The sequence below is a fragment of the Mya arenaria genome, chromosome 4, assembly GCF_026914265.1.
Source record: "Mya arenaria isolate MELC-2E11 chromosome 4, ASM2691426v1".
Lineage (NCBI taxonomy): Eukaryota > Metazoa > Mollusca > Bivalvia > Myida > Myidae > Mya > Mya arenaria.
Genome location: NC_069125.1, coordinates 21,776,471 through 21,799,737, shown reverse-complemented (window position 1 = coordinate 21,799,737; position 23,267 = coordinate 21,776,471). Strand labels below are relative to the sequence as shown.

Here is a 23,267-nt window from a genome sequence, read left to right as displayed (position 1 = left end):
GTCAAGTGCAAGACCCGTGTCCCTACCTCTAAGGTGAAAGATACACTTAATGTTTATTCGCAAGGGAATGCTGAATATAAGGACATAAGAGTGTAGGTTGTCAAGTTTGGGTGGTATTTTTTATGTTCAGGGGGCATTCATCACATACTGTGACAGCTCTTGTTTTATTTTATTCTGCAACTTTGCAATTTGAATTGTGTTTCATACTGTTGCAAAGTTCAAAGTAAACGGGAGTCTGATAGTCCAAGACACATTAATTATGCTACAGACAACCTGAATTTGCATTTAGGAGCCTGACTACTTAATATAAAAATCCCATAATTGTGAATTAAATCATACCCGAAAGCTTTGTAATTTTGCATGGACTATTATTCAGTTCTCTATATTAAATGCTCTTAAATCCTACAATTTTTAATTTATCAAACCCATCAGCTGGTGTTGAAGTCAAATCTGGTTACATATACTGTCACTTGCATACAAATCAAAGCAATAACAAGGTGCCCTGTAAATTTTGCTTTATTAGGATAGTTGACCATGTGATGTTTATTTACAGTCAGTGTTAGTTGGTCATGTGACCACAACAACAGACTTCTTTTATATTCTGAAATGTCAGAGGAAAAGCACAATCAGTACTCAAGAATCGAATCAAAAGTCAGCCAACAACCGACCTCAACAGTGACTTGCCCAGAAAGTTCCATCACTTTGCATGACAATGGCACTGGCAAAGAAAATCGGCCAGAAAATCTACTTGTACACTAACCCCACACACATATGCTGAAAAGTGTGCAGTATTCAATGACAGTTAATTCCATATCTATGGTGAATGATTACATCTCACTTACAACAGAAATGAGCAAGTTATTTGCCGTTGCTGTTCTGAACATCCAACTCTTTATTCTTTAATATTGACATGAATTAAATCCATTGAACATGTGGCAATTGTTTGTAAACACGCTCGTGATCTTGAAGTCGAACCATGACCTTGACTTGTGGAACAATTGTTACATGAATAGATGACTGTTTGGTGACTGTTCCACGATTATGCACTTCTAAAAGCTTTTCTATTTTGATTTGATGTTAAAATGTTAAAATGTAATGACTTGATAAAGTAAATCTAAACAGTTTTAAGTTTCTGCAGATGTCAATGGGAATAAACAGTTGTAGCTCACCTGAGCACGAAGTGCTCTGCATGAGCTATTGTGATAGGGTGATTGTCCATCGTCTGTCATCGTCCGTCCGTCGTCAACATTTTCCTCCAAACAACTTCTTCTCCTAAGCCACTGGGACAATTTCAACCAACTTTGCAGGAGCGCTCATTGGATGGTCCTTTTACAGATTCCTTCAATAAAAGTGGTTGGACTATTCGAAGAATATGGAGAGCTTTACTACTCACCCTAGTGTCGGTGTCACACCCGGGTGTAATTTAAGTACCTCTAAGTCATTATCTCAGCAAATACTTCATGTAATGCATTAAAACTTTAGGCATGACTTTCCAACTGTTTAACCTACTTTATTAATGGAGTTAGATAAATCTATTTTGCATGTAATGCAAATTATGGCCCTTTATTATTATTTGTTTAGTTAGAAATTCTGTTGAAGGTTTTACATGTTACCATGTTTAAGTCAATATCTTAGTAAATACTTCATGTATTGCAATGAAATTTTACTAATGTGTTCCCCCTACTTTCCAGCCTACCTAATTAATCGAGTTAGATAACTCTATTTTTTGCATATAATAATGCAAATTATGGCGCTTTATTGTTCAACTTCTGGTAAAAGTTTTGCATTTTATCTTATTTTACAGTGATCCATGCATTTATTACCAAAACTTTGCAATCCTTAAACTTAAAAGTGGTGGAATAGTCTAGCGCACTGTCTCTGTGACAGCTCTTGTTTTATAATAAATTTGTGCCATTGATTTAACTACATCAAATTTTGCAGACAACAGTTCCTATGAAGAATCTGACCCACTTTGACAAGATGGCTGCCCTCACCCATCGGGGATTTACAGCACTTGTGTCACAGATTACGTGTGAGGCATTTGCTGGTCGCAAGGTGGTGGCCGGCCTTGTGATGAAACGCTCTGAGGAAGATACTGGTGTCCTTATCAGTCTTGGAACAGGTATGTAGAATCTGATCAGTTGTGGGTGTATACTTTTTAGCTCATCTGTGAATGAAGTGCTCAAGGGTGAGCTATCGTCTGTTGCCCAACTGTCCTCAACATTTACCTTCAAACAACTTCCCTAAACCACTAGGCTAATTGCAACCAAATTTCTCAGAAATGTTCCTTGGATGGTCCTTTTCCAGATTCCTTCACAAAGTTACGCCTTAAAAGTATGTCATTGTAGCCGTCTCCTAATCTGTCACAGATCAGCATGTGATAAGGCACACAAATAAGGCACACAAATATCATCACTGCGGGTTGGATTAACAATAATTCACACCAATAAGGTTGCTAATTGTTGTTCATAATGACACATGAAAACATTGCAATTTGCCATTTATAATCGGTAATCTGCTAATCCAATAATTGGGTCGTGTATCATCCAATTATAGAAACATCGCAAGTAGGCAGAGTTATTGAACGTCAACCAATCAAAATGTACATAGAGAAGACACTGGTCAAAAAGTACGTTAAAATTCAATAGAAGGAATGATATAAAATGTTGTCAAGCATAAGGCCTTTTTTTTTTAATTATATGTTTTACGAACAGCCAGGGATGTAAAGTGTCAGAGGAGGAGGAAATAAAAATAAAATTACATTTCTGGATTTTTATTTTTTGGTCGGGGAAAAAAACAAACAGAAATGCAAAAGCTATGATGTATCCTTTTTATGATTTTCTATTTTAATGTCAAGTCAATATGTAAGTGTGTGAACATTTGTTTTTGCTTTATCTGACAAGTTCACTTCATATTTTCATTAATCACTCTTTATACTTTGTAAATGCATGTTATAATAGAAAAGTGACATAAAAAAAATCAACTATTTTGGGTAAACTTATTTGCCATTTAGAGTTTAAGGAATCGGCCATCACTGCACTGTGTTGTCTTGGCTGCAAATTGTCCGATACCAATTCACCAACCATGTCATTGTTACAGTTAGCAAAAGAGCTTTTTTTGTTTCCTTCTATACAGCCAATATTTATCCTCCAGGAACAAGTGAACCAGGAACTTGTAAACCAACTGATTATAGCTGTCTGATTAAACAAAAGCTGTCTATCCAACAGTGATTCAAATAATTCTATTTGTTCATCACACATGCTGTCCAACAAGCAGTCCAAACAATACTGGTGGTCCAACTAACACTTCCGGTCCAACCATTTATAATTGTTCAACCAACACGTATGGTCCATCCAATATAGCAGTCCAGTAAGCAATAGATTCCCAACCAACAATAGTTTTTCAACAGGCACTAGCTTACATCATGTTGCTACCAATCTAGCAGCCCAACTAATTGTAGTGATGTACTTCATTGAAAGTAATGATCTCAGTAGATAACATCAGCATATTTGAATCATATCTGTAAAGAAGGGAATGGAACATTAAAAGTATTTTTTTTTTAAATAAGTTACTCTCAGACTTATTTATGGATGGGTTTTAAGACAATCTGGACCCCGATTTAATTCCAGGCCTGGGTGTATGTGACTAGTCCGGTGGCCATCATAATATTTAAACATAACTAACTAGTAACAAATCATTCAGAAGCTGAGAACACTAGACAGGTGACAGCATGACCTAATAACTCTAAGTAAAATTTTATTACATAGTAATAAAACACACAGAACAGTACAAATATCATAATTTATATTGATGATGATTTATATATGTTATTCATAAGACTATTACATAGTTATACTGTACATGGTAATGTACGTACAGATTCCTCATTATAGATTATGGCAGTCAGATAGTAAAGCATACTAATGTATAATTTGTGTTATTTTTCAAAACAAATGTTTTAGAATAGATGAGAATTATTTGTTGTTAATAATACTCCAATAAGAATAGTAACCGCAGTCTTTTCTAAACAATCTACCCCACCCACCAGAACTAACTGTTCAGGTAAACAGTAAAGCGATTTATAGCTCATGACATTCAAAGTATATCACAATAGTGTAATATAAACTCATTAAAATGACAAATATAATAAAAATAGATAAATAATAACAAACATGGAACGATAATTAGTCCATATTTTATTGCTTCGTTATAACCCTGAAATAAACCGGAAGTCACCTTGCCGCAAAGGATTATCCGGGTGAGCTAAAACCCGGTACCAGGTATCGATATCGAGAAAAGCCGTTATTACAGTTTATGATACCGGATTATGTTGATACCGTGTTATTTAAAGTATGCATTGGTTGTCAAAAACAATTAATAACGGACCGTGGATACTTTGATTTATCATCTGATAATAACCCTGATATCAACATAATCCGGTATCGGAAAGTGATACCAGATACCGGGGGATACCAGGTACCGGATACTGGGTTTTTAGCACCAGCTTGCAAATCCGATAAATGTTTTTCATTGGCTTAAACTTTTTCAGAGATGTTTACATCAATATTTTACAGCTATTGTGATGTCCTCTGCTTTTAATGATTTGCCATGAAAAAGTTTTATCGGCGGAAATAAAAAAAATCCGAAATTACAATTTTATTTTTATTTCAAAAATGAGTTTTTTTGAGCGGCGGTGTTCGTAAAACATAGAATCAAATAAAAAAGGCCTAAGTTAACTTAAAAAAGTGTTGCATTGTACAAACAAAGCACATCTTTTTAAACATTGTTTCTTTTGAAGCAGACGGTCATAGCATTGTCATTGGCAAGTTGGCGCTAAGAAAATCCCATACATGACTTTCTGACAAATATTGAGGTTTTTTTGTGGACTGTTATCATGATAAAAAATTGTTGAGTAACCACAATTTTTTTTTTTGCTGTATGTAGTGTTTACTCACAGTATTTTTTCCCATTTGTATGATCTCCAAAAGTTGAAGATTCGCAAATCCATTTTGTCAGAACAATTTTTTGGAGTTTATTTCTCTATGTTATATGAAGTATTGTGAGTGTTTTTTATGAAGGACAGAGTTTTTTTTAAATGTTATTTGGTTTTAAAATGTCAGCATATTAAAAATTATTTAACAAAAGAAGAGTAAATAACATCAAAGCTAAATGTGACATTCATACCCTATCCTGATTGTACCAAAATAAAATTCGTCCCCCTGCATTTAAATGTTTTTAACAGCTCATTAATAAGGCCATTCCGATTGTTTCAAATGTTTTAAATGTCTTTGTTTTTTATTTCATTTTAGATGCTTTTTTGGACATAAACTTTGTCACATTGATAATAATAGACCAGTATATGCCAAGTCAAAAAATAGCAACACATTTTTTATGAACATTCCATCTAGTAAAAGCGATCAAAGTAAATGTGGTATGAGACAGTATTTGTATGACAAGTATCACTTCTCCTTAAAGTATCCCCACATCTCCCTAATTTGACAGCAACTTAATTGGTTAAAAAAATGTCTAAAGTTAAAATGAACAAGGGAGAATAATTAAGAGTATTCTGTAGGGATATAACTACAATAGGTGCATGAACATGCCATAAAACAGGCTTAAATAAGATACATTGGCCATTTGTCAACAGTTCAAAGCAAATATTGTGCACATGTTTTCCCTTTAAAGAAAGCACCCTGCCCCTTTATGAGCCCACCCTGACCTTTTTCATTTCTGGCTAAAACACTTATATAGAAGTCTAATTATTAGCTCATTCATTAAATTGAGTCACTTAGAATGTTCACACAGTTTAAGATGCACACAAAGTAAAGCACAAAGTTTTACACAGAGAGAAAGAGAGTATAATGTCTTTTCCAAAGAAACACAAAGTTGTTACGTTTTTGAATACATAATCTTCACTACTTAAATGAAAACATGTATGTGTTTATATACTCCTAAAAAGGTGATACAGAGTTTGATATAAACATGACAGGTGATGAATGTGCTTATCAGAACAAGCAAAGTAAATACTGACACAATAGGTCAATTACTGAAAGATCATTTAATGATTATTTAGATCCTGTCAAAATCTTAGATATGAGAAGTGATAATTGTTACTTTTGTGTCATTAAAGGAATATCTTAGTATTTGAGGAAATGCCATTTATATCTAATTATGATCTCCAGAAGTAATTACAATTAAATTTTTATTTGTTAAAAATCAAACATTTAGTGTGCTGAAAATGCGCGGTATAATCAGGGCTCTCAATAAGTTTTGAAGTAGGAGGGTGTTCTAGGAAAGTAGATGGGGGGTCTGGGGGATCTCCCCCAGCGGGGTTTTTGGGGCAGAGCCCCTATTCAGCCGGGGGTGCAGGGGGCAACGATTTTAAGCATTATGAATTCAGTCAAGGTTAGCTCTCATTAGAGCAAAATTCCTGTTTTGAACATCATTTTACATATGTAAATACCATTGATACAAGTAAACAAAATTAATCCTTGGTTCAAAAACTTACATATTTTTATTCAAAAAAGGAAAATTGAATCAAATTAGTCATCTAAAATAGTCATCTTCTAATCAAAATAGTCATCCTCCAGCTCTGAGTCATCAGCCCATGGCAGATCAAATGCCTTGCTTATACCAGCACTTCATCCCAAACCAGATCTGCAGTCTCGTCTCGGGTCATAGGTTCTCCACCTTCAGTTTGCACAAAAGCATCATTTAACATGTACAATACAACAATATGTATTATGAAAATCAAAGATTGTAAATGCAGTATTAACAATATTGAAATTCTTAACATCAGATGTTAAAATAATTTGGGCAGGGGTTTTCCTATTGCAGTGTTACTTGATACCTCAAATCAATAACAAGTGCCCCCCCCCCTCTTCAAGTCTTCAAAAAACTGGGAGAGAGTTAGCATCATTCCTGAGTATCAAACAGCTTTAAAATTTATATATATAGCAATCCACATACCTGTATCAGTAAGATGTCAGATAAACTAGCTTAAAGCAGTCATTGAAACAGAAAATTGGGTCTTTCAAAAGAATATCAACACAGTCTAAAATAATCGTATCCGAAATATGTGCAGTTCTTGCAATGACATTTCAAAGCCACAATTGCGCCGTCATTGAGTCGCCATAAATATAACTGGAATATCAGTCATATACCTACCTAGAAACAAAGAACGATTCCATTTTTCTTTGTTTAACATCGTCCTTCCCGTCTTTTTTACTTTTTGACATTTTCGCATTTTAATGTTGTTGTTGTTTTATCGAATATTTAGCTTGTTATCGCCGATTTTCTGGGTTGTACTTTAACGAATTAATACACCGATATCATCTCATGTTATTTTAAATAAGCGTCTGTCGGATTCAAAGCACTCCAAGTCTTGTAGATGCATATTAGTTCAAATACGAGTGCTTTGAATACCACGATGCAAATCGGCAATCGGGCGCATTTAACAATAAAATTGATCGTGATACATCGTTTCAATTCAAGATAAGGGACATTTTAAGAATACAATCATGACATATTACTAATTGAGAAGGCAGCTGTTTACCTGAGAATAGCCGGGTCATACAGCCATAATTGCCGGGTGATATCCCTGGCCCCCGGCTCTTATTGAGAGCCCTGATAATACATATAGATCTACTTTTAGCAGTGCACTTTTGAAATTCTTGGAAAGTAATTATTGAAAACAGGAAACATGTGAAGAGTTGTATAGTGCAAGAATCATATATTGTCCACTTTTAATTAAATGTATTACTGGTACCGGTCTGTTAGCATAGTGTATTTATATTACAGGGAACCGATGTATAACAGGGCAGCAACTAAGCCTTCATGGAAACACAGTTAATGATTCTCATGCAGAAATCATCACCAGGAGGGGATTTTTAAGGTGGACTTATAAGTAATGTTAGATTTACTGAATGAAAGTGATGAACTAAATGTGCTAGACAGGTGTTATTAACATTTCTTTTAACTAGATTTTTTGAAGGTTTGCCTAAGTCAAGAAAATTTGGGTTGTATCTTTGCTATGCATAGAAGGATTTTAAAATAACTGCACAACTATTCCCCATGACAAGACAGTGTGCAGTGTCTGACCCAGGTCTGTACATCAAATGTAAAGGTCACACTTAAGTCATTGGTTAAAATGCCTTGTACTTAGTGTTTGGGATGTTTCTTTGCTATGCATTTAGGAGTTTTAAAATTACTTGGCTGTAGATCAAAGGTCAAGGTCAAATTTAAAGGTCATTGGATAAAATGCCTAGTATTTTGGCTTGTCCAGGCTGTAATTTTGTCTGTTGTTTTTTGAAATAATGTGGCTCAAATGTTCACCATGACTAGACTATGTGTTGCCTACAAGAGCCATTACCTGTAGGTCCTTGAATTTTGGCTTGTCTTACTTGGCCAAGCATGAGAAGATTTTGAAATAATTTGGCAGAGATCTTCATTATGACTAGACTATGACTTTCCTACAGGAGCCATTACCTTTAGATCCAAGGACCAAGGTCCCAGATTTTTAGCTTTTTATGTTATAGTTTGATTACCACCTCAAATATTTTCAAAGTCCATTGAAATCTGGCTTTGAAACTTTGCACACTTGTTCAACATGTACACAGGAGGAGGTAACTCTATCAAGCATTTTGACAAAATTATGCCGCTTTTCCTACATAGAAATTATGTTTAAGTTTGCGTATCACCTCAAGTATTTTCAAAGTCCATTGATATCTGGCTTTGAAACTTTGCACGCTTGTTCACCATCATGCCCCCAACCTGTACACAGGAGGAGGTCACTGTCTCAAGCATTTTGACAGAATTATGCCCCTTTTTTTGACTAAGAATTAACGTTAAAAGTTTGCGTACCACCTCAAATATTTTCAAAGTCCATTGACATCTGGCTTTGAAACTTTGCACGCTTGTTCAACCTGTACACAGGAGGAGGTAACTCTATCAAGCATTTTGACAAAATTATGCCCCTTTTTCGACTTAGAATTTACGTTAAAGTTTGCGTACCACCTCAGATAATTTTAAAGTATTTTATATTGTCAATCACTGAGAATAGTCGAGCGCGCTGTCTACTGACAGTTCTTTTCCCCTTGACAAGACTGTGTGTCATCAGCAGCACCCGTGTCTGTACGTTAAAGATCAAGGTCCTACTTAATGGTATTTGGTGAAAATGACTGCTTTTTAGCCGGATTTTCATCAAAAAATTACGGTTGGCGGGCCGGCGGGCATAAACAATTCCTCATTTAAGTTTCTTTTTATGTAATAAAATCAAGAGTTTTTATCCAATGTTTATCAAACTTGGTCAGACTATTTGTCGGCATGTTATCTTGAATATATATGAATATGGGTCATCTTGGGTCAAAAATAGGTCACTAGGTCAAATCTTTAGAAGAAATATTTCACGGTTATAAATTCAACAATTTTTATCAAATCTTGATGAAACATGGTTAGAATGCTTTTCTGCCTTATATCTTGCATATTTTTTAATATGGGTCAACCCGGGTCAAAATCTAGGTCACTAGATCAAATCTTAGGAAAAATATTTCCACTTCATTCATTCAACATTTTCTTTCATATCTTGATAAAACTTGGTCAGACTTTTTGTCTGCATGATATCTTGTTATTTTTTATATTGGTCATCCCTGGTCAAATTCTTGGTCACTAGGTCAAGTCTTAGGAAAATCTTTCCACGTTATAAATTTAGCAATTTTTGTCAAATCTTTATGAAACTTGGTCAGAATACTTTTCTGCATAATATCTTGAAAGTTCTTTAATATGGGTCATCCCCGGTCAAAATCTAGGTCACAAGGTCAAATCTTAGGAGAAAGAATTTCACAGTCATAACAATTCATCAATTTTTGTCAAATCTTTATGAAACTTGGTCAGAATATTGGTCTACATGCTGTCTTGAACATTTGTGAATATGGGTCACCTCATATTAAAAACTAGGTCACGAGGTCAAATCTTAGGAAATATGTCATTTTTTTTTCTCAAATTTTAATTTTAATTAACTTTGAAAATATTTGTGTACATGAAATCTTAGATGATAAAGTGTGTCATCTAATGTTAAAAACTAGGTCTCTGGGACAAATTTTATTGCACAAAGCGAGTGTATTTATAAAATGTTCATTTTTTCCTCACACAAATGGAATAGTTTCTGTTAATCAGTATAAATATGGGTCCTTTCGTCCGGCGTCTGTTGTCAACAATTGGTTATAATCATCTTCTTCTAAACCGCTTAGACAATTTTGATGAAACTTCATAAGAATGATCCTTGGTTAGTGCTTTTTCAAAATTGTTCAAAGAAATTAATTCCATGTAGATTTCTGGTTGCCATGGCAACCTAAAGTAAAATGTCAACAATTGGTTATAATCATCTTTTTCTCCTAAAACGGTAAGACAATTTTGATGAAACTTCATAGGAATGATCCTTGGTTGGTGCTTTTTCAAAATTATTCAAAGAAATTAATTCCATGCAGATCTCTGGTTGCCATGGCAACCTAAAGTAAAATGTCAACAATTGGTTATAATCGTCTTCTTCCCCTAAATTTGATGAAACTTCATAGGAATGATCCTTGGTTGGTGCTTTTTCAAAATTGTTCAAAGAAATTAATTTCATGCAGAACTCTGGTTGCCATGGCAACCTAAAGGAAAAATTACAAATTTTTTGGCAAATACTATGAAGCCTAGTGCTTAAATATTTGGTTTGTAACATTGTCGATTGGTTATCTTAATTGGCCTCAGCCCGTGGGCTACAAGTTCATTATAAATACACTTTGTTAAAATCTGATAGTTATGTAAAGTTTTTTCTTGAAGCAAGGGCAGCAAGTCTTGCTATACGGTCTCCCTTTTTGTGGGAGATTCCGCTACTTTCTATTTTTTGTAACAAGGGAATATATTTTAAATTTGATTTAGTCTTCAACATAGTCACTTCTGAAGTTTCATTGTTTTAGGTTCATAGATTCAAATAATTATTATACGCTTTATTTTTTAGATTTTTTTTTATTTTTACTTAATAATAAATTTAATAATCAGAATTTCCCATTGAACTTTATGTAGATTATTGTTCATGCAGATGCTATAATCTTATTTTCTGTGTGGATAGTGTTATTTACTTATAAATTATATAATGATTTTTTTTTATTTTTTACATTAGAAGGAATGTGATGTTGTCCTAGACGGGTAAAGGTAATAATATTAGTTGAAGGTGTTGAATGTGATCTGATATTTGATTTTTAGAGCTTAAGGCAGTTTATTGATTTTATTGGGTTGTGCAGTTTGTAATTTTAGTATCTATACTAAAAGTTCTTTCAGTGTGCAAGCAATTTAATATAGTTTTGTCAGTGTGCAGGCAATTTAACAAAGTCCTGTCAGTGTGCAGGCAACTGAAAAAAGTCCTGTCAGTGTGCAGGTATCTGTACCAAGTGCTGTCAGTGTGCAGTCAATTATCAAGTCCTGTCAGTGTGGTGCACAGGGAACTGAACAAAGTCCTGTCAGGTTGCAGGTGAGAATCAAATTCTGTCAGTGTGCAGTCAATCATCAAGTCCTGTCAGTGTGCAGGCAACTGAACAAAATCCTGTCAGTGTGCAGTCAATGGACAAGTCCTGTCAGTGTGCAGGAAACTGTGACACGTCCTGTCAGTGTGCAGGCAACTGTGACAAGTCCTGTCCGTGATTATCCAGGCAACATGTTTGACCAGTATGTTTTTATGCCCCCGAAGGTGGGCATATTAAAATAGCACCTTCCGTCCATCCATCTGTCTGTCCGTCCGTCCATCTGTCCTGTGTCTGGCTCAATAACTCATGTCCGTGCTGTAACTTTCTCTTGTATGGACAGATATTTATATAACTTGCCACATGTGTTGGACATACCAAGACGACGTGTCGTGTGCAAGACCAGTGTCCTTACCTCTAAGGTCAAGGTCACACTTAGGTTTATTCACAATGGAATGCTGCATATAAGTACATAGAGTATAAGTTATCATGTCCGGGTTGAAACTTTCTCTTGTATGGACAGATTTTAAATAGACTTGCCATGTGTGTTTGCCATATCAAGACGACGTGTAGCGTGCAAGACCCGTGTCCCTACCTCTAAGGTCAAGGTCACACTAAGTGTTATTCACAATGGAATGCTGCATATATAAGGACATAGAGTATAGATTGTCGTGTCCGGGATATAAATTTCTCTTGTATGGACAGATTTTAAAATAACTTGCCACATGGGTTCCAACATACCAAGACAACATGTTGCCTGCAAGACCTGTGTCCCTACTTTTAAGGTCAAGGTCACAATTAGTGTTTATTTACAATGGAATGCTGCATATAAGTGCATAGAGTAAAGGCTGTCGTGTCCGGGCTGTAACTTTCTCTTGTATGGGCAGATTTTAAAATGACTTGCCACATGTTTTGACATACCAATACGATGTGTCGTATGCAAGACCTATGTCCCTACCTCTAAGGTGAAAGATACACGTAGTGTTTATTCACAATGGAATGTTGAATATGAGGACATAAGAGTGTTGGCTGTCAAGTATGGTTGGTATTTTTTATATGCTCAGAGGCAATTTAAAATGACTTGCCTTATGTATTTGACACTTAAAAGGCAAGATCAACTTTATATGTACTCGTTTATAGGTCAATGTCACATTCGGGGGCATTCGTCACATACTGTGACAGCTCTTGTTCAATATTCTTTGAGAAACAAGCTATATTGATAACATTAAGGTTAAACTCTTTTACTCAGGTGAGCGATTTAGGGCCATCATGGCCCTCTTGTTTACATTTAGTTTTTTTTTACAATTACGATATCAAAGAGTATAACATTTTATTAAATAATTGTCCTGAGATTCGTTTCAGAAAAAAACTTTTTTTGGTGCCAATCTGGCGTACAGTTACAGTCCCTTTAAGATTGCTTTTAAGGGGGATGGGGTCAAGATCACTTTTACTAAAAATAGATAAATGGTTTAAGTCCAATCTTCAGATTCATATAAGCTATATTCACACTATTCACAATACTCATCCATTATATTGTGATTGGGTGATTGTTCGCCATCTGTCTGATGTCTGTCCATCATCAACATTTTCCTTCAAGCAATTTCATTTCCTAAACCACTGAGACATTTTCAACCAAACTAAGCAGAAATGTACCTTGGGTGGTCTTCTTCAAGATTCATTCAATAAAAGTTGTTCCATGCAGAACTCTGGTTGCCATGGCAAAGGAAAGGAAAAACTACTTCTCAGAAACCTCTGGCCCAATTTCAAAATAATTTCATGAAAATGTTCTCTATCAATTTACTTTACCTAATGATGATTCATAAAAAAACCCATAGGTGCCAGGGGTGTGGCTATTTTATTATTTGTCTAAATGGAGAACTTTCTCTTCAGAAACAATTGGCCTGATTTAACAATAATTTCACAGAAATGTTCCTTAGGCAGACATGTGAACCTTTGGCAATAAAGCGGTAGTTTGTGTTCAAAAGCGGTAGAATTTCTAATTGCTTTAATTTTCAGTCAAAAACAATGTAAACAAAATCTTAAGATTTGTTACTATTTTTAGATTTTCAGAAAATATGCATAAAATATGTCATGGTTAAGAGACTTGTCAAATGTCAGTGTTTTTGATTGAGAAACACAAGAAATATTACCTCTGACTTGTAAAAACAAGTTTATATTCAGAAGAGGAGCTAAAAATTCAAATCAGACTGCCAAAACAGGTTGGAGTGTAAGTGCAGACGACTGCAGAATTGTGTATGTCAATTTTCCCGCCAAAATGTCGTAAAATTTTATACACTGTAGATAATAAATAACACCATGGAAATGTTGTTTTCTTTAATGTTTTGACAGTTTTATAATGTCTTTGATATTTACAAAAATGCTGATTTGTAGGATGCCAATTAACAAAGTATGCTGATTAGGGGTCTTTTGTACCGTACTGCTAACTTAGCAACGATCTCGGACGAAGTGTGAAGTGATTTGACAAGTTGTTTATAGCACCATGTTCTTTAATGTGACAGATTAATATGGTATTTTAGCATGGTTGATAGAATTCTGAGGTTTTTAAAAGAAGATTTAAGAACAATTTGATATGATTTTGAGTTTTTTTAAAAGAGCTTTCAATAGCGGTAGATTTCGACGGGAAAGCGGTAGGGCATTAGAAGGGTCGCATAAGCGGTTTATTTTACCTACCACCGGTAGAGATCACATGTATGCTTAGGTAACTCTCATTTTTTTTACCCCATGTTGATTCGTAAAAAATATATGGCCACCAGGATGCAGGGCTACCTTTCACTATATGTCTATATGGAAAACTGAAATTTTCTCTTCAGAAACTATTGGCCTGATTTGAAAATTATTTCTCCGGAAAGTCAAATTCCTTTACTCCATGTTGATTCATAAAAAAACATGGTTGCCTCCCCCCCTAAATTTTCCACTAACTTCCACCAAATGCCATGGATTTGGGTGGCAATTGGTGAAAAATGGGTGGCACTTAGTGGAATATCAAGAATTTCACCAACTGCCACGAAATTTCCACCCAACTGGAGGTGGCATTTGGTGTAAAATTGAACTCAGTTGTTTTTTCATTTGGCACTTGGTGAAAAAATTGGACTTAGTTAATTTTTTATATGGCAGTTGGTGAAAAACTGAACTTATTTAATTTTTTGGGTGGTGAAAAAGACTTAGAAAAACTCAAGAGTTCTGTAAGATGGAACACAGCAGAATTCATCATTACTTATCATCATAAACATCATGGAATTAGAATAGCATTCAGTTGCTGTTCATGCTGCTGTTTTAGCATCATTACATATGCTACTATTTAAAACTAACTGGTAATACTACTTTTGGGGATTTCCCCCACTACTACTGGGTAGTATTAAGCTCTTTGTCTTTTTTTAAAGTTTGACTAAGAGATAAGCTTTATGCATGTACTGTCAAGTATGGGTCACTTTTTATGCCCCCCTTCGAAGAAGAGGGGTATATTGCTTTGCACGTCAGTTGGTAGGTCGGTCCTTCGGTTGGTAGACCAAAGCTTGTCAGAGTGAAAACTTAACAATTCCTGGACGTATAGTCACCAAACTTGACATGAATGTTGGGCATGACCAGTAGATGACCCCTATTGATTTTGGGGGTCATCAGGCCAAAGGTCAAGGTAACAGTGAACTTTAATGGTGTTTTTTTTAAAACTTGTGCAAGTGATAACTCAACAATGCCTAGACCTATGGTCATCAAACTTGACATGGAGACTGGGCCTGACCAGTAGATGACCCCTATTGATTTAAGGGGTCATCGGGTCAAATGTCAAGGTCACAGTGACCTTGAATGATTAACGGTTGTCCCAGTGATAACTCAACAATGCCTGTACCCATGGCCCTCAAACTTGACATGGAGGCTGGGCCTGACCAGTAGATGACCCCTATTGATTTCGGGGGTCATCTGGCCAAAGGGCAAGGTCACAGTTACCTCAAATGATGAAAGTTTGTCCGAGTGATAACTTGATAATGCCTGTACCCATGGCCCTCAAACTTGACATGGAGGCTGGGCCTGACCAGTAGATGACCCCTATTGATTTTAGGGGTCTTCAGGTCAAGGTCAAGGTCACAGTGGCCTTTTATGATAAAAGGTTGTCTAAGTGATAACTCGACAGTTGCCTGCACCCATTGCCTTCAAATTTGACTAAGACACTGTGCCTGATCAGTAGATGACCCCTATTGATTTTGGGGGTCATCAGGTCAAAGGTCAAGGTCACAGTGACCGTGAAGGTAAACAATTCCTTGACCTATGGTCATTAAACTTGACTTGAAGGTTGGCCATGACTAGTAGATAACCCCTAATGATTTTGGGGTCATCTGGCCAAAGTTCAAGGTCACAGTGACCTTTAACGTGAAAAACAAACCTTCTCTCAGTGATATCTCAACAATGCCTGGAACTATGATCATCAAACTTGACATGGAGGCTGGGCCTGACCAGTAGACCCTATTGATTTGAGGAGTCTTCAGGTCAAAAGGTCAAGGTCAGAGTGACCTTGAATACGAAAATGTTCTTCGAGTGATAACTTGACAATGCCTGCACCCATGGCCCTCAAACTTGACTTGGGGGTTGGGCCTGACCTGTAGATGACTTGTCTGTGACGACCATTTGATGATTCCTAAGGTCAATGGTCATGGTCATAACTCATATTCATCATTAAAATTTTGTCATATTTACTTATTTTCTGCTGCTAAGAGGATACATTTTTATCTGCAAATATCAGTCACATACGTGCCATATCCCCCGGTGGGGGAAAAAATACCCCGGAATTTCGATCCATCCCCCGGTCTCACGGCGGGAGATAAAAATCCCCCAGAATTTATAAAGAATTTTTTTTTTTTTACATCAGGCAATAATGACAAAGTAAGTGAAACCACAGTATGTGAGTGAAACAGAATGCAAAGAAACAACTCCACGAGGGTGAAATGCCAAAAGGAAACTTAGAACAAGTGATCAATTAATTTATAGTAATTATCAAAGGCAAAGAAATATTACTATTTTGGAAGGAAGAAATTAATTATTTATTCTATTCTCTTATTGTCTGAAAGTCATCAAGCTGATTTTAAAAGACTTTGTAGGAAGGTAAATTTAATTTAATTGTCTCGAAAACATATTTTTCCAATGACATATTTTGTTCTGCAAGTGCATTACAGTATGACATGACAATGTATCATAAGAATGTGATAAATCATGATATAAAACAATTCTGTATAATGAAAAAGTTAAGAGGTTTTCAAAGCAAACTATATGTGAATACATTTTTTCGTACTTGCGTCTAAAAATGCTTTAAAATTTCGTTAACTTAGACCTGCTAAAAAAATCCCCCTGAATACAACCAAAATCCCCCTGAATTTTCAGCCTTTTGAACAAATCCCCCTGAATGGTCTCCAGAAAATATGGCATGTATGCAGTCATCACCTGAACATGATTAAAAACTGTACCTACTATCCCCACACTTACAATGGTCATTATCTTAAAGCTGCCTCAAAGGCATCCAATGTCAATTTCAAATCAGCTATCATTTCATGCAAATTTCATTCAATTGTCCAAATAATCCTGACAACATGGTGCTCGGGGGGGCATAATGTTTCACAAACATCTCTTGTTTCTGAAAGAGTTGACAAATACTCAGTTTAGGAATGTACTAAGTTTATAAAAGTATTATTCAATTTGTACAATGAAGTTGAAGATGTACATTGTATAAAGAAATGTTAATACACATTTCTTTTTTTTTTCAGACAAAACCCCCCATAAAGATGACAATGTACCTGGACAAGATTCTAAACCTTTTTGGTAAATATTTGAATATTACAATAACTTTAAATGATGACTGGCCTCATAGTTTCATCATGTTTTATTAGCTGAGACTGATTTAAAAGTGGTAAGTGCTTTTTGAGATAAACAATATTTAATGCCAGACAAGAAATGCTGTAGAAGAATGTATATGATCTAAAGGGTGTGTGTGTTTTTAAGAAAAACAGTTGAGGTATTGACAAAGCCTTGGTAATATTGATGTTGTTGGTTGCATGATTTTGAAAAAAATACAGATATTCAAGTGAATCTTGGTGTACACATGTTTCCAAAGACATTTGTACACTATCCACGCCCATATTTCTGGCTTTAATTGTAAAACAAATAACATTCTTCTGTGAGGCAAACCCTGTTATATTGAACAGATTTATTAATATATTCCCTTTTTCAGAAAGAAAAATGAGGACTTCTATAGCAGAAGAAGTATAGCCAAACTTGCAGAAAAAAACAGCCGGATGTGCATCACTAAAGAAAAGAAACAGGTTATTGACATTTCAATATTCAAAATACCAAAACCAGTAGTTAAATTAACTTTTTACTTTGTAGGGAAAAAAAATCAGTATTGTCATAACTAATACAACAGACGAGTGCTCTTGTAAAACATATTTACAATAACTCAATGTATGAGGCTGGATTCTAATATTTTGTTACGGTATATCATTTTGTTGTAATACTTGGTGTTAATCTGGCTAGGCCCAAGGCTGAAGAAACATATTTCAGAGTTTGTTTTTAATGCTGTCATTTTATTTATGCATCTAATTTTACAAATATATTTTGAATAATGATAGCTAAAATAAAACCTCCAAATTAAATAATACTAACACTGTTTCAGGATTTCTCCTAATGTAGAAATGCAGACAGCTCTTCACCATCAACTGTGATCCTTTGTAATTCTGTGTACATATGAAACTAAATGACTGCAAAGAATGACTGTTTTTTGGTTGTTGTATGCATACTTCATAATCCCATGATTTTATTTCCACCATGTGCCAAACGATTTCCACCAAGTGCCACATTGGCATGGCATTTGGTGAAAAAAAGATCAAAGAAACTGAACGTGGCATTTGATGAAAAATTGTTGGAAAATGTTCCAATACTCCACCAACTGCCACGTTTGGGCGGTATTTTGTGAAAAATTTGTCACCAACTGCCATGTGGCATTTGGTGGAAAACGTTTCAATACTCCACCAACTGCCATGTTTGGGTGGTATTTGGTGAAAAAAAAATCCACCAAATGCCACGTGGCATTTGATGGAAAATGTTCCAATACTCCACCTATCCAATTTGTGGCAAATTTAGGGAAGGGCAGGGGCAGAGCTAGCGTTTGGGCGAGCAGCATCCAGAATGTAATGTCCGATCAATAACTTTTGTTCAATCATGTGAGGAATATAGGGCCATCTAGGCCCTCCTGTTTTATTTTTTTCGAACTATGTTTTTTAGTTCACCTTAGCAAAAAGTGCTCAGCATGGAATATTGTGATAGGGTGATTGTCCATCGTCTGTCATCATCCATTGTCAGTTCCCTCACTCTATGTTGATTTATAAAAAAAACAATGCTGCCAGGGGCTTGGCTTCTTTTCATTATATGTCTAAATGGAAAACTTTCTTTAGAAACTATTGGCCTGATTTTCACATAATTTCACAGATATGTTTCTCAGGTGACCCTCTGTCGAATTCCTTCACCTCATCATGTTGATTCATAAAAAAATATGTTTGCCAGGGGCGAGGCTTAAAGTTACCACTGTACGTCTAAATGGAAAACTTTGAAAATCTTCTCTTCAGGCTGACAGAAACCATTGACCAGATTTCAAAATAATTACAAAAAATATGTTCCTTAGGTGACCATATATCAAATTCCTTCACCCCATTGTGATCCAAATAAAAACATGGCTGCCACGTCTATATGGAAAACTTTGCAAAACTTATCTTAAGAAACCATTGGCCCAATTTTAAAATATTTTCATAGAAGTGTTCCTTAAGTGACCCTTTAATTAAAATAATAATAATAATTTATTAGTGTTTATTTTATTTAATTACTTAATTGTTTAACAATCATGGAAGCTATCAACTTCAAACTACATGCACTTATTCACAGTAACAATGCGCTCTTTTGTGACATAGTTATCTATACTATATCATATCATATCATATCATATCATATCATATATATATATATATATATATATATATATATAGATATAGATATATGGCCCTCTTGCTTTGTTTTTACTTCTCTCCATAACTCCTTATGATTTTGGGGTATTGACTTCAAACCTCATACACATATTGCTTATTTTTATACATATTTTTTATGCCCCCACAAAGTGGCGGCATATAGGGTTGCCCTTGTCCGTACGTACGTCTGTCTGTCTGTCTGTCTGTCTGTCTGTCTGTACGTACGTACGTCCCGAAGATTGTTTCCGATCTAATTCTTGAAAACCGTTTGTCCAATCCTCACCAAACTTTAAACACATGTTTGTGACCATAATATCTTGATCAAGTTCGATAGTCATGGAAATCGCTTTAGTCATTTAGGAGTTACGGCCCTTTTTTGCCAAAAATACTTCAAAAATATATGTTTCCAATCTAATTCTTGAAAAGTATGTGTCCAATCCTCACCAAACTTTACATACATGATTGTGACCATAATATCTTGATCAAGTTCGATAGCCATGGAAATCGCTTTTGTCATTTAGGAGTTACGGCCCTTTATTTGCAAAAAAAGACTTGAAAAATACGTCCCGAAGATTGTTTCCGATCTAATTCTTGAAAACTGTTTGTCCAATCCTCACCAAACTTTTAACACATGTTTGTGACCATAATACCTTGATCAAGTTCGATAGCCATGGAAATCGCTTTAATCATTTAGGAGTTAGGGCCCTTTATTTCCCAACAATACTTAAAAAATATCTTATCCGATCTAACTTTTGAAAAGGATTTGCCCTTGTGCAGATTATCCTGAATAATCATTATGGCTTATTTTCTGTGACAAAAAATCGAAGTGGGGGCATCCGTGTCCTATGGACACATTTCTAGTTTTTTATATCTTTTAAATTTTCCCATTCTCCTTACATTGATTGAACAAATACTATTGAAGGCGATACTTATTATTTAATATGTGACCAATTATGGTCCTGCTATTAATACATCAATGGTCAACCTTACAGTCAACTCAATTAAAAACTGCTGTGCTTTTAGAAATCTAAAATAAAACCATGTCTTATTTCATAGATGTTATAGCCCTTATTTTGTATAGTAGAACTAAGGAGTTTTACCTCCAGGTCAAAAACCAGTCAACATGGTTTTCATCACATTGTAGTGTTTGTAGTCTGATGTTGAATGAAGTCAGTCACACACAAACTTGGATTCTTTGATAGGTAAATCATGAAACTTAGCACTCAAATTTTCGATAATTATGTGTTTAAAGGAAGCAAGACCCATCACATGGCTAAAACAATTAAACACTTGTTCCCCATAGATGACTGAATTTTCATATGCTAAGACAAAAAAAACCCAACAAGATATGATACCGGACAGAAGGACGGAATGACGAACGGACAACGCCAAAACAATATCCCCCTCCCGAAATCTTTGATTTGGCGAACAAACTCGTAAAGCATTTATCGTTTGCACTCTGTTGTAACACACTGCAATGAAAGTACTTTAAGAAATGAGTTTTGCAGGTTTCTATATGGACAACTATTGGAGTATGAGCCTGGGCGGCCACACCCAATGTTTGAACCCTCAACCAATGGGAAACTGTGTGTACGACCCAACATCACCTTTCACCTGTACATCTCTACAGCTCCATGTGGCGATGGTGCTCTCTTCTCTCCTAGGTAAGATAACAGTGAAATGTCTATGACAGATTATGAAATTGCCTATTTAATATCAATCTTGATTTTTAACCAGGTTTTCAACGAAAACCGGGTTATTAGAATGAGGTTGTCGTTGGGCGGGCGGGCGGTCTTCAAACATTGGTTTCTGTTCAATAACTTTAGTTAGCATTGATAGATATTGATGAAACTTGGTGTGTAGGTAGCTTATGGCAAGAGCTAGCTTGGGATTGCTTTTGAGGGGGATGGGGCTAAGGTCAAGGTCACTGTTACTAAAAATAGAAAAATGGTTTCTGCCCAATAGCTTTAGTTAGCATTGATAGATAATGACGAAACTTGGTGTGTAAGTTGCTTATGTGAAGAGCTAGCTTGGGATTGCTTTTGAGTGGGGAGGGGCTAAGGTCAAGGTCACTATTACTTCAAATAGAAAAATGGTCAAGGTCACTGTTACTTAAAATAGAAAAATGTTTTCTGCCCAATAACTTTAGTAAGCATTGACAGATATTGATGAAACTTTGTGTGTAGGTAGCTTATGTGAAGAGCTAGCTTGGGATAACTTTTGAGGGGGGTGGGGCTAAGGTCAAGGTCGCTTGTTACTAAAAATAGAAAAATGGTTTCTGCCCAATAACTTAAGTTAGGATTGATAGATATTGACAAAAGTTGGTGTGTAGGTAGCTTATGTGAAGAGCTAGCTTGGGAGTGCTATTGAGGGGGGAGGGGCTAAGGTCAAGGTCACTGTTACTTAAAATAGAAAAATGGTTTCTGCCCAATAACTTAAGTTAGCATTGACCGATATTGATGAAACTTGGTGTGTAAGTTGCTTATGTGAAGAGCTAGCTTGGGATTGCTTTTGTGTGGGAAGGGGCTAAGGTCAAGGTCACTGTTACTTAAAATAGAAAAATGGTTTCTGCCAAATAACTTTAGTAAGCATTGACCGATATTGATGAAACTTGCCGTGGAGGTAGCTTATGTGAAGAGCTAGCTTGGGATTGCTTTTGAGGGGGGTGGGGCTAAGGTCAAGGTCACTGTTACTAAAAATAGAAAAATGGTTTCTGCCCAATAACATAAGTTAGCATTGATAGATATTGATGAAACTCAGTGTGTAGGTAGCTTATGTGAAGAGCTAGCTTGGAATTGCTTTTGAGTGGGGAGGGGCTAAGGTCAAGGTCACTATTAGTAAAAATAGAAAAATGGTTTCCGCCCAATAACTTTAGTTAGGATTGACAGATATTGATGAAACTTGGTGTGTAGGTAGAATGTGAAGAGCTAGCTTGGGATTGCTTTTGAGCGGGGAGGGGCTCCGGTCAATGTCACTGTTACTTGAAATAGAAAAATGTTTTTTGCCAAATAACTTTTGATAGCATTGATAGATATTGATTAAACTTGGTGTGTGGGTAACTTATGTAAAGAGCTAGCCTGGGATTGCTTTTGAGGGGGGTGGGGCTAAGGTCAAGGTCACTGTTACTAAAAATTTAAAAATGGTGTCCGCCCAATAACTTTAGTTAGCATTGATAGATATTGATAAAACTTGGTGTGTCGGTAGATTATGTACAGAGCTAGCTTGGGATTGCTTTTGAGGGGGGTGGAGCTAAGGTCAAGGTCACTTTTATTAAAAATGGAAAAATGGTTTCTGCCCAATAACTTTAGTTAGGATTGATAGATATTGATGAAATTTTGTGTTTAGGTACTAGTAGCTTATGTGAAGAGCAAGGTTGGAATTTCTTTTGAGGGGGGTGGGGTCAAGGTCACTGTTACTAAAAATAGAAAAATGGTTTCTGCCCAATAACTTTAGTTAGCATTGATAGATATTGATGAAACTTAGAGCGAAGGTAGCTTATGTGAAGAGCTAGCTTGGGAGGTGGGGTCAAGGTCACTGTTCCTAAAAATAGAAAAAATGTTTTTCTGACCAACAACTTAGTTAGAATTGATAGATAGTGATGAATCTTAGTGTGAATATAGCTTATATGAAGCTGCAGATTGAACTTGCTTTTGAGGTCGGGGAAGAAGGTCAAGGTACTTGATTTGTTGAGTGTAAGTTAAAAACTTAAGGTTTTTTTCAAAAAGCAGACAACTGATTTTTTGAGAATATTTTA

The 23,267-nt window shown here is 35.6% G+C and overlaps 1 protein-coding gene and 1 long non-coding RNA gene across 3 annotated transcripts in view; one reads left to right on the top strand and one right to left on the bottom strand.

Moving 5' to 3' along the window:
• The window catches only part of LOC128230585 (uncharacterized), a 319,871-nt gene that overhangs the window by 123,994 nt on the left and 172,610 nt on the right, over positions 1 to 23,267 (bottom strand). The gene's annotated exons all lie outside the window — the stretch shown is intronic.
• LOC128230583 (uncharacterized) overlaps positions 1 to 23,267 on the top strand; it is a 93,001-nt gene that overhangs the window by 47,328 nt on the left and 22,406 nt on the right. The window contains exons 5-8 of one of the 2 annotated variants that reach the window (XM_052943000.1): positions 1,942 to 2,122; positions 7,801 to 7,894; positions 17,267 to 17,321; positions 17,731 to 17,801. In XM_052943000.1, the coding sequence (XP_052798960.1) occupies positions 1,942 to 2,122; positions 7,801 to 7,894; positions 17,267 to 17,282 (291 nt within the window). In that variant the 3' untranslated portion in view covers positions 17,283 to 17,321; positions 17,731 to 17,801. Of the gene's footprint in view, positions 1 to 1,941; positions 2,123 to 7,800; positions 7,895 to 17,266; positions 17,322 to 17,730; positions 17,802 to 21,021; positions 21,178 to 23,267 lie in introns of those variants that run through there. The other variant, XM_052942999.1, reaches the window with a different exon arrangement.